The 12,754-nt window shown below is 29.7% G+C and overlaps 2 protein-coding genes and 1 long non-coding RNA gene across 3 annotated transcripts; all 3 read left to right on the forward strand.

Moving 5' to 3' along the window:
* Window positions 1–3,784: 3,784 nt before the first annotated feature.
* Window positions 3,785–6,030, forward strand: LOC127704497 (uncharacterized). Its single transcript, XR_007983307.1, has 3 exons — window positions 3,785–3,829; window positions 4,353–4,492; window positions 5,533–6,030. It is a non-coding gene; the product is annotated as an uncharacterized LOC127704497 (long non-coding RNA).
* A 122-nt stretch (window positions 6,031–6,152) lies between these two features.
* Window positions 6,153–7,992, forward strand: LOC127704495 (uncharacterized). The gene is made up of 4 exons (XM_052208588.1): window positions 6,153–6,226; window positions 6,336–6,510; window positions 7,207–7,303; window positions 7,638–7,992. The coding sequence occupies exons 1-4, from the start codon at window positions 6,178–6,180 to the stop codon at window positions 7,767–7,769; spliced, it is 453 nt and encodes a 150-aa protein (XP_052064548.1). The 5' UTR covers window positions 6,153–6,177; the 3' UTR covers window positions 7,770–7,992.
* Window positions 7,993–8,433: 441 nt separating this feature from the next.
* On the forward strand, window positions 8,434–10,796 carry LOC127706738 (uncharacterized). The gene is made up of 4 exons (XM_052211397.1): window positions 8,434–8,722; window positions 8,929–9,155; window positions 9,602–9,936; window positions 10,752–10,796. Exons 1-4 carry the CDS (start codon window positions 8,634–8,636, stop codon window positions 10,794–10,796), a joined length of 696 nt encoding a protein of 231 aa, XP_052067357.1. The 5' UTR covers window positions 8,434–8,633.
* The last annotated feature ends 1,958 nt before the right edge of the window (window positions 10,797–12,754 follow it).

Genomic DNA, 12,754 nt, shown 5'->3' on the forward strand with positions numbered 1-12,754 from the left:
ATTAGGTAGATCATCACTATATATCTGTATATCGCCATCTTGAATTGTAAAATAGCAGCACACAAGCGACAAAGTTCTTTATTTAAAACTGCAAATTTTGAGACATAAATGCTATTCATTTTTAAAACTCTTGTTTGATAAATGTAAATAAGTGCATTATATCATTGAAAAAATAAGTGTTATTGTAAAAACCGGCTATCAGTCTTTGTTTGATTCAATTTGTCAACTGAGCTAATTAACGGAAGATAACTTATTTGGTGAATTTTCTTTAAAGGAATGATAATGAAATTTCCATTTTTCGCAAGAAAACGAGATTTATTTTCACCCTTTTTCTTTTGATTTTCTACTAAATTGTGGCTATGTATAAGAAAATTATGTCTGAGAAAAAAATTCAGTAATGATCTACCTTAAATCGTTTTACGTTTTTTCACTGTAGACTGTTTTTGAAAAAGAAAAATATTAAAGGAAGTATTGTAAATGTGATATTTATATAAGTTTACTTTACATAATTTGATTGCATAATTACTGCATTGATATCAATCAGCATTAGAGGCAAAGTTTTTTTAATTGGCAAATACATTCAGATGCAAAAAAGCTTTATTTTAACAGATAAACTAGTATTAATTATAAATTATTACGTTTTTTTGTTAATTGTAACGTTTATACAACAAATTTTAGGTGACAGTGGCAAACTTGATCACCACACGAATGATAAGCATGCAACAAATGATGATAACCTTTTTATTCCTGTTGATGTGTGCAACGAAGAACTCAGCAACTATAACATGACACATGATGTTGAAGGTACAATATTGTTCCTTCGGAAATGTTCACTAGCCATACTTATCATCAGTGATTTTAAAATGATTTGAATAACTTATAATTAGCGGGAATTTCTCGCTACATTGAAGACCTGTTGGTGACCTTCTGCTGTTGTATTTTTCTACGGTCGGGTTGTTGTCTCTTTGACACATTCCCCATTTTTATTCTCAATTTTATTATAAAAAGTAAAAGTCATTTTATCATCCACTTTTATACATAACCTACCATTAGTATACATAGACGTCAATATTCTATAAAAAATAATTAGTTGTATTATAAAGTTGCAGTTTATAGATACTACCAATGAGCATGACTTTATCGAAGGCTTTTCGAAAGTCAACAATGCATTTAAAACACATTTTATTTCCATTTCTCCGTACTTCCAACGACAAAATTATTATACTTAAATTTGACTTTACATGCGAAATTTAAAGTGGTTTATCTAACGTCATTTTGTCGCAATAGTTGTATCATGTGTCCTCCTTTTTTATTATTAACTGTAACGTCTATGTTATACTGCAAATGCGTTTTATTATTGTATTAATACTGTGTCGCGAAGTATACTTATGTTTATAATTGTATTTTTTGTAACTCGTTAATTGTTTTGTCAGAGTTAAGCCATTTTCCATTATTTGCTTTTATAGTGCGTCTTTTCTTTTAATGTTTTACTGCTGTTTTACGTGTAATGTGCAGGTTTGCGCCTGTTGAAACGTTCAAATATATTATATGCAACTATTTTTTTGTGTTATTAAAATTTGCTGTTACAAAATATTAGAAATTATTATAAATTAAGGAATGTATCTCCCTCATGCAAAGCTCTGATTTCTTTCACGGATTTGGCTATACTTTTTGGACCTTTTGGATTATAGCTCTTCATCTTTTATATAAGCTTTGGATTTCAAATAATTTGGCAACGAGCATCACTGAAGAGACATGTATTGTCGAAATGCGCATCTGGTGCAAGAAAATTGGTACCGTTAATTTTATTGTGCAGAGGTCGTTTGTTGGTATTTTTCATCGATGTCATCATTTGTTTTTAAATTTATAACAAGTAAACTAGTGTTACTACATAGCAATACATATGCTTTTCTTACCCTAGATATGCCATTCGTAGAGTTTGTGAGATCCACCTTCATCAAAAAACGGAAAAATGGTACTGATTGCATTGTTAGACGTTTAAGGTATGGGAAATTTTATTTTAATCGAAAATATATAGTTTTGAAATCAACTAATTTCTATATGCTACCTTCTTCCTATGACCTAATGGTTTCAATAGAATTAAAAGAAAATAAATATCTATCACAGCAAAACATATACCTTCAGATTATTGAAAAATAACTCTGTTTGTTATTCAGAATAATTTTACTGAACTTCAAATAGTCTTACAAAATATAAAAAACACTGTATTAACAAAGGGATCATTTTTAAGAACTCTATTTTTTGGGGGACAATTTAAGTCTATTATACTATGGTGTAACTCTTTCCAATGTTTCTGAATATATGGATGAATTTTTGGTCACACTATTACACTGAAACATATTGTTGTGTTTTATCAGCTAGCATTTGTGACTTTGGCTTCAGTTTTTGCTTATCATTCAACAGAAATGAAGTGGACAACGAAGACGTCATAACCAAGCATTTAATGGATATAACAATCACAGGGAATTTTATTCACAGGAAAGCAAATAAAACCACATTGCAATACAGGTGTGAAAGGTAACTTTAATCATCTAAGTCGATAATCTATAAAGGAATTTTATCTTGAAATAAATCCACTCTTGTTTTTCTCCAAATAAACAATAAATAGAAAAAGAGAACAACTTTAGTAACAATCGTAAACATTCTTAAAGAATCTATTTACATATCTTGCATATCAAATTTGCAAGACAATGCTGAGTTAAAAGATACATTTGTGACAGAAAATAATATTGGTATAGTTTTGAAAGAGATGAGTTGTATAATCTTGACTTCTGGTTGTATGTTATTCTCTTGCTTTTTTTCAATAATATACGTTTTGTGTTATAGTTTATACAGTAATTATAGTATGGCCTTTAATAACAGATAGTTCCGAAAGCTTTTAAACGTATTGAACTATGAATTTTCTGAAATATTGCACAACATTTTTCTCTTTGGTTATCTATAAAGTTAAGATGCATATTTGTTTAAATTTTATCATGTTTATTTTAGATGTAATAAACCAAGAGGAAAAAAAACAGGTCCTTTGACTACCAGGGCAAATAATTGTCAGGCATATGTGTCATTCCAGTATGTTATGTTAATGTAATATTCATTTATCTCTTTTACTTTTCTTTTATGATGCAAAACTATAAATTAATTTATAACTTTTAAGCTTTTGAACATCATTATTTATTGATCCTAACATCCTTGTTGTAGTTAAGCAACCTTTTGTCCGTGTCTTGAGAGTGGGAATTAAATGCATTTATCATAATACTAAACCAAACACATTTAAACAGGTATTCACCGGGCATACACCATTCATGAGTTTCTGGCTAGTTTACCTGACATTTCATGTGATGAGCGGGTCAATACACCCTGTCATGGTTGAAATTATTATATAGAGAATCCCTGTATCAAATTATATAGAATTTGGTATATATCATTTTGATGATAAGTTATCAATTTACAAGGAGAACACAACAACCATAGCAGTTATTCGAAGTAGCCTTACACATATTTTTAGAAAAAATAATCCTTTTCTTCAAGTCCGATAGATCTTAAATATTGCTTACAAGCTGTTGTAATAAATATAATAATGATACGTTTGGCAAAACAGTACTAACCAGTGACGTTGTACATGTAAAAAAAAATCATTAAAGGGCATGTTAATATCTTCTTACACAGATTTTTGACCCATTTGAGTAAAAAAGCAGTAATAATTCGGCAACAACTAAAACACAATGGACACAGTTTACAGATAAAAGAGGAAAAACACCAATCACGACCAGATCACAGCTTACTGCTTTATATAGATGCTTTACTTGATCAGGTATTCATGTCGTCGGTATTATATATAATTTATTGCTCATAACGAATTGACTTATTTTTCAATTATAAGTTGCTGGCACTCTTATAAACACAATGATAATAAAAATTGTGTATGCTGACATTATTGGAGTTTAATATTTTCTCAACCATTCTGTTCTTTTCGATGTCTGTGTTTGTCTTCCGGCGCATTTTTTCATAATTTGCAAAGATTATAATGAATGAATAGGCTGAAATAAATCAAAAATAAAATGATTAGGATAAAATTGGCTTGCCAGAGAGTCATTTAATGCATTTACATAAATATCGGACGCTTGTATGAAATATTTTAATGAAAAAACCAGTTTAAAGCTGAATAGCATTGATGATAAAATATTCTAGAAGACATATATTTTTACAATGACATATATTGATACAACGACATATTTTGTGTTGATTTGAAAAAATCCTTAAGCTCAAAAAGATTTTAACTAAATTTGAAATTAATTGTAATTGACACGAATTTAATTTTATTTCATTATCAATAGGGGAAAAAACCCATGGAAATATTGTGCAAAGCATGGAAATGGGCTAGAGATCAAGGGCATTTTGATGTGCACGATAGAAGATACTATCTGACACCAGTTGACATTAAGAATATATGTCAACGTTACAAAATGGATAAAAGGTATCAAAACATAATCAAAAGATTTACTTAAAATATGTACTTACTGCTTTGTTCTTCTAAAAAAATCCAAAGAAACAGGCTCACTGTTGAAGGCCGTATGGTGACCTATAGTTGTTAATGTTTGTGTCATTTTTGGTCTTTTGTGGATAGTTGTCTCATTGGTAATCATACCATATCTTCTTTTTTATATTTGTCTCTACGTATCCAGTCATCGAACCACATCTTCTTTTTTATATTTGTCTCTACGTATCCAGTCATCGAAAAATAACACATTATCCGGACTTCAGTTACCTCTGATAACTTGAACCAAATCTTAATAATGACAAAGACTTTGCTACCTCTGATAACACTTAACATATACAGACTTTGGTAACCTCTGGTTAATGAACACATATATGGACCTGGGTCGCCACTTGTACCCTTAAATGTTTGTAGAATTTGATAATCACTTTTCACCATTTTGTTAACTTTGGTCACCTGAAACATATATATAATGATACACAGGTATTGACTAGGGCTACCTTAATCATACTTGTGTTTCCTATGTCTATTTTAGATATGTATATAATCTATATCCCTTTTGAAACCGTACACATATATTGACTTTGGTTACCACTGTTCACCGCAACTTTGGTCACATCTGGACAATTTAAAAAAAAATGATAGCTTTACACAAAGTATATCCTTGGTTCCGTCTTGTTACATCTACATACTTTAGTAAAGTGAAATTTAAAGAGCATTTGGTATTTAGTACCTTGCACTGGAAATGACGTTGGTTACCTCCATCACATTTATAGATACAGCCTTTGGTTTGTGGTTCTTTAAACTGATGCACTGTTTGCAAACCCAATGGTTCGTCTGTTAAAATCATTACTTTATTCACCATTTTAATCTTTTTACCAATCTGATTGTAAACATGCACTTTACACAGTAAATTAACTTTGGTGTTTTCTGGTCAAATTATACAGATGTACTGTTGACATTGATTTTGTATATGTCAGTACTGGTATTGATCTATGATATTTCCTCATTTGTTTTAGAATTCACCAGAATGATGCTGTAGCTGTACACGAGCTATGCACACAAATACTGAAGGAAGAGATAATTTTCTACCAAGAATTGAAAGAGTAATTATTCTTATATAATAATGTACTTTTGTAAATTTTAATAACTGATATAAGCATAATGCTGATAAAGAGTAATTCTGAAATTACTGATTGATACCCTGTTTTGTTCTTCAGACATGACTGGATTGCCTTATGTTCAAATAGTTTTTATAGTACTCGTCTGTCCAATTTCGTATATGATTTTGTCTGTAAAATGTTTCAATGAGAGCTGTACAGATGAGTTTTCTGTAGACTGAACGTATATCTGACTTCTCATAATAGATGATTTGTATTTTTGGTTTTTATCCTTTTGAGTGTTTTTAGTGCTACACTTGTTCACAAGTCATATATTTTGTCAATATATTTTACATTTTTGTCTTTTTCAGTTTTAATAGAGGTTATTTAATATGAGTACAATGTAGCTAGTTTGTCGTCTTCTTTTCCATTAAATGGACATGATTTCAACATAAAATATATAATTCATACTCATACTTTTGGTCATTAAATATGTAACATTTACATTGTAGGGGAGTACAGCCATCAGTAATTATTTACCAGAATGAAGCACAAAGAAAAAGAATGGTGAAACTAGCAGAAAATGTGGTGTTTTTAGATGCTACATATAAAGGTATATACTTGTATATAATCATGGAAATTTCAATTTAAAATATTGATACGTTTAAAAGAATTGAACTGTGTGACAATAAACTTACAACATGTTTTTTGTTTGTTTTAAGGATTAACTGCCTATGGTTATTCATTCTATGCTCTTGTTGCAAGAGATGAACAGCAAGGCCGAGGCACTCCTCCTTCGTACTGTATCTCGTCAGATGATACTGGTGAAGTTGTCAAAATATTTCTGAGATCTCTGAAGACTACGGCTGAAAATCATGGATTTGATTTCCGTCCAAGGTTTGTGGGTATCAAAGTTGACAATATTTCGAATTCAATATCATTGCTTGTTAACACTTTTCATTTTCGTCTTATTATTTGTTTACAATTAGTAACATTATTCGGAGTCAACATCAAATCTGATATGGATATAAAAGATAAATAAATACCATTCAATTATATGTTTTAATTAATTTGGCTGTAAAAATTACAGGTTAAACTATGACATTATTCACATATTCGTGCAGTGATAGTTATTTGAAATGACAAATAGACAATGCTATGAAAGATTCATCTAAAGAAACATTTTTTCATGCATATCAAAATTAATACAATTAAGGTCCACAATAATTTCAGTTGAATTTTGGCAAACAATATTAGATAAATAATTTTTGCATAATAATATTTTTCTAATGGACTAATGAAACTTACAAAAACATCAATTTCCTTAAAATCTTTTGAGTGTGATCTATAGCAAGGCTTTAAAACCAAAGCATTTAAGATTAAAGCATAGTCAGGTTTATACATAACATAATAATTAAAGCCTTTTTAGGCTTGTTTCCAAACTTTTTAATCACAAATTAAAAATTTAATTGATATAAAAAAAAAAGAATTTACATAATTATTTACAAATTAACAAATAGTATTATAGAATAAAACCAATATGAGATAAAGATATAGATTGTTGATACTGCAGTGTTACATTTTGTTTACTAGATCTTTTATGGTAGACAGAGATACCAAAGAAATCAGCGCAATTAATGAAGTATTCCCAAACAGCTCTGTTTTACTTTGCTGGTTTCATGTTTTACAGGTATTATATTATTCAATATATGTATCATACATTTTACCTTATTCTTTATGGGAAAAAAATCAGTTATTAAATGAGAGTTATTCTGTGAAGTTTCACTCTTTTGGATCAATAAGTATTAATTGCATTTGATTTAACATTTTATATCTTTTTTTTGTGTTTATAAGCTTGAGGTCAGTTTTGAATTAATAAATAGACTCTTTCGCATTAATACTTTCATAGATCAAATATTATCTTGTTGAAAAATAATTAGTCATGATATATTCAAGACAATATTTAATTATTATTATCAAGAATCTTTAAGACATGAACTAAATATAAATGATTTGATTTACAGGCTGTGTACAGATTTTTGAATAAAAAAGAATCTGGTGTATCAGGACCCATGCACGCACATACCAGAAAAAAAGTTATTGACTATATTAGAACTATGAAAATATGTACCAAGGTAATCAAACGTGATAGTTAAGACAAATAAAATATAATGAACCTATGATACCACAGTGAAATATAATAATTTTTAAATTGGTCAATAATTTTGAGTTGGTCCTGACAAATTCAAATAATGTATTCGAATATTTAATATGTACTAGGTGAATGTTAATTTACATAGTATAACTTGACCTGCTTCTGATAATAACAGTTTTATATGCAGAGGATGTGAAACATTGTTACAAAATTAATCACGAGTGTGCTGCCTCACAATGAAACACGATTGGTTATTGATATGTTTATATTATAAGAAAAATCCCTGTAGAAATGAAACCTCAGTGGGATCTTTTTCTCCTTTTCCAACATTGTAATTGTTTTAATATCAAAATCATATCAACAAGATTTTTCAAATAGAGTCAATTAAAACGCAATAATAATAATAATAAAAAATACAATCAATAAATATTGGTTGATAAAAGATGAAAAAAAAAACCACTGAAACATATAGAAATGAATCTCTATTGAATTAAAAAGTATTACACTCTGTCTAAATCCTACTTCTTCATGGGTAACCAAAGACATAGCATGATATAAACTTTACAATTTTTAACTATATGGAGAGGATTTTTGCCGTTCTTTCATGATAGGGTTATGCAAATTTAATACAAATATCATAATTGTCAATGCAAGTCGATAGTTACATAAAAGCAGACAAAATGAAAAAATGTAGTCTAGCAAAACCTGATGTGTATGAGGATATTAAAACAAAAAAATATAATGCTACTTATAACATTCAAATGTTAACACATTAATATTTTATGTACTTTCTATTTGTACATTCAAATATAAATCATAAATTCAAAGTCCTTAACATTTTGTCATTTTCAGGTTTTTCCTGGGCATGAAATACCATTTCCTTGGTGGGTATGCCAATAGCAGAGTAGAGGACTTACTACTCCTTCTCCATGGAAATGTAACTATGTTTTATGAGTAAGTAAGTTTAAATTTGTCACAATCCTGTTCTTCTTATCGTTCACTTGAATCGTCTGAAATTAGAAAGATCATTTTAATTTAAGATGCAAATACATTGAATATTAAATACTGTGAATTCAATTTTTTAAGAAATAATTTATTATTAGATCTTTGAATTATGTTTTCATAACCAAAAATAAATTAAAAAAACATCGTAATTTTAGCTATCTGGATGAACTCGCAAAGATTGGTCGCCTGAAAAATATGGGAGGACAAAGGGGAGACAAAAGTAAATTGACAGCAGAGAATATGCTCAAGGCAGGACTCGACCAAACTGTGCAATGGACTTCATCCACAGAATGCACTGTTCCATCACAGACAGCATTTGGGACGATTTATAATGTGGACATTGTCAATGAAGTGTGCAATTGTCCAGCAGCAACAACAAGAGGTATTTTTTTAGCATCTTAAGTCAGTCCAACAATGTTTAAAAGTACACCATCAAGTATGAATTGTTGAAATCAAGATTATTAATTTCGGGTACCGTATATGGTTCCCGGAAATGCTTATCCTTCTAAAGCTCCTAATTTCACTTCAGGTATTCAGTGGAATTCGTGTTGTTTATTATTGTTTTTTACTGTTGTTGTAAATGTCTTATGGTTTTATGAGTCTCCTCGGTTTTGATTGTTTTTGTCTTCCAACAAGGCATTATCAACCGTCATCAGGTTATACAAGTGCAAATAATCATTTTCCTCATCACATTTTCTAAAACAATGCGATCCAATTTAAGTAAATCTTTACGCAACGTTCATTAGTGGTTTTGTTTAAAGTTTGTACAATTGAAAGTGAACCATAAAGGTACAAGTTATTTATGTTCCATTCTCTACTATTTTTCAGGAATGTGTAAGCATGTTCATTTAGCTGAATTGATTGCTTCTAAAAGGAACATCGACCTTACTGTAGAGCGCAGATCAGAAGCAATGGATGTATTTAATGCAGAACAATATTTTTATGACAGAGATAACAACCAGGTAGAGGTTTTGTCAAGATTGGGAAATGTATCAGTTGTTAATTTGACCTCTTTCAAATGTACATGTTTTGCCAATAGCCATGGTAAACATTGTGTTTGTGTGATGGTAGCAAAACTGGTAGTTCCATCACCTGACATAGAGTCTACCTCAATTGATGAAACAAAACAACAATTAATTGAAGACAAAAAAACAACCGACCAGGCTATTAAAAGAAAAATTGAGGAAATCAATTTATATGTAAACAATAAAAATTTCCAGACAATTGACGTGAAAAAAAAGAAAGCTATTTGTCAAGCACTCACAACGGCATTACATATTTGTAAGACAACCAACTTTTCCAAAACAACAAGAAAGCGAAAACAGCAACCGCTGTTTCCAAGCAGAAAATCAAAAAGTTCAAAAGGTGATCATGACTATTCAGTAAGCCGAAAGTGTGTTCTGAAAAAACGGGGGCGTAAAGTTAATGATGATGGCAGTTTCAAATCTACGCACAGAAAGAAAGGATCCATTCGTAAACCATTTCAATGAAAAAAATAATGAAATATTATACTGATTTTGAAAAACTGCCTTTTCTAGATATTCGTTCAAAAATTGTATATGTTACATAGGTGCTTAAATGCTTTAAAAGTAGGACATATACAGTTTGCTCTTGAAATGTTTTGCAAAGATACTGATGTGAACAAATGGATATAATTTAATATAACAAATACCTATTCCTAATGATGATTTTGTCAAGCAGATAACTTGGCTAATTATTACATTGGACTAGGTCTGTTTGTTGTCTCAAGTAGGTTATATTTTTTAAGCAAATGATCAAATATGTTTTAAGTTAAGATAATACGTGTCATGTGTCTAATAAATCATTACCTGGCAGCATTGTCTGTATTGTCTTCCAAAAGGCCTCAAAAACTTTCCCATGCTATGCCTTGTTTACATTAGTTTTATTTAGTTCGGCTATAACATGGCCAACAATTTCTCTGCAAATATAAGTTAAGACAGCAATTTTATTATTATAGGACATTTCTTTACCTACACAATTTTATATAATGACACCATCTTAATTATTCTAGTTTTTATAAGAATCACTTAATCTAAGCAAATAAAAGACTTAATTTACAAGAATGCATTTTATTTTATTGACTTAAATATTTTTTTTTAAATGTTTTAATATGTTAATACTATAATGCTTAATTTATGTCATTACTAACAAAAATTGTATTCAATAATTGCAAATGTTTCCTAGCTACAACAAAATAGAGCATGTTAAACCGTTGGAAAATAAATGAGAATAGCAATGTTATACATATCAATAATAAAACAAAGGACCAAGTCGAATTGTAAGGCCAAATTAAATAGTAATTTGTACATCAATAATTATAAGTCAATTGTTCTACCTAGCTTTCTGATAAACATGTAGTGTGGATTGTTTCAAGTTTATGACCAGTAAGAAGTAGATTGTATATGATTTTATAGTTAGTATTCTAACGATGCTATTAATTTTAAAATGATTGATTCCATGTCATTTTGCTTTGAAAAGTTTATTATTTAGTACACAGAGAAATGTGAAACCTTGAGTTGTTTTTTACGTTTTGGTCGGGTTGTTGTTTCTTTGACATAATCCCTGTGTCCATAAAGTTATATTAAAACGAAATCTGTTTTTAAACAGCTGATAGTATGTTTGTGTTTGACTGTATATTAAAATGATAACTACACATTTCCATTCGCTTTTAACACAATTGTTCATTTTCTATATATAGACCTCGAGTGTAAAAAGATAGATTGCATTATAGACTTGATTATGAATTTATGATCTGAATTTTGTCACAAATTTAGTCTAGAATAATTATTGAAACAGATAAGCAATCAATTGAATAGATGAGAACTCAGTTTATAATTGATTGTTGAGAAGATAAATACATAATGATCATGGTATTTGGAAAATGTATGTTTTATATATTTCATGTTAATCTAGATGTTTGCATTTTCTATTGTGTATTTTATTCCATACTCTTAGTATGTAATAAAGATGTCAAGAAGACGATTGCCTTTGTAGCCATTATAAATCCAATGTTCATAAAATCTGAACAATTGAATTCTCCTCAAACACTTACTTAGTTTTTTCAATGTCACCCTTTTTTTGGGCAGATGTCCCTTTCATTTTTTTGCATACAGCCTTTTTGGTTGCTTCTTTGTCAACAAGAGCCTCGGTCAAAGTGTTTAAAGATTGAACTTGATAGTCAACATCACCTGAAAATGAAGTGAAATACAGTTGTGATCTTTTCTTGCAGTTAAGCTGATAAATATATGTAATAAGACATATTAAGCACCGTTATGAAAGTTCTTACAACTTAAAAAAATGTCTTACAGATTGGCAAAGCGACATGTATATGATTCACAGTAGACATATGATTTCAAAAGATACAGTTATATACCAAGGGATCATAAACTCAAGCATGAACAATATTATGGGCACCACATAATAAGCTGGATCTGCTAACCAATATAGATAACCTGAGACCACCCTAGTTTTTTATGGGGTTTATGTTGCTCAGTTTTATTTTTTCTATATTGAATTATAATGATTGCATTTTTGACTTTCCATCATTTTTTTTAATTTTTTTGCTCAGCTTTGTCAGTTTGTTCTCCAAATTTCAGTTTGATTGTTCCTTTCGACCCATTCACCATTCCTTACCTTCTAATCAATCAATGCTTAAAAAAACACGAGATCATCAATTTATGTGTTTTAACCAGCATAAACTGTTTTCTTTGAGAATCAAGTGTATTCACTAAAGTCTTACCGTTTGTTAACATGGACCAGGCTGATGTGATCGGTGGCACTATGTTTGTTGGTTTTGGAATCAAATTGACTAGTCTTGAAAGTTCCTTTCGATTTTGTTGAGTAGTATTTGATTTCCCTATTGTCAAGTAATCACCTATCTGGTGAACTGACATTCTGTCTGGTCCCTGGACTCTGGCCGTGATTTCATCTCCCTTCACCATATAAATCATTCTTTTCTCC

The sequence above is a fragment of the Mytilus californianus genome, unplaced genomic scaffold (assembly GCF_021869535.1).
Source record: "Mytilus californianus isolate M0D057914Y unplaced genomic scaffold, xbMytCali1.0.p SCAF_6, whole genome shotgun sequence".
NCBI lineage: Eukaryota > Metazoa > Mollusca > Bivalvia > Mytilida > Mytilidae > Mytilus > Mytilus californianus.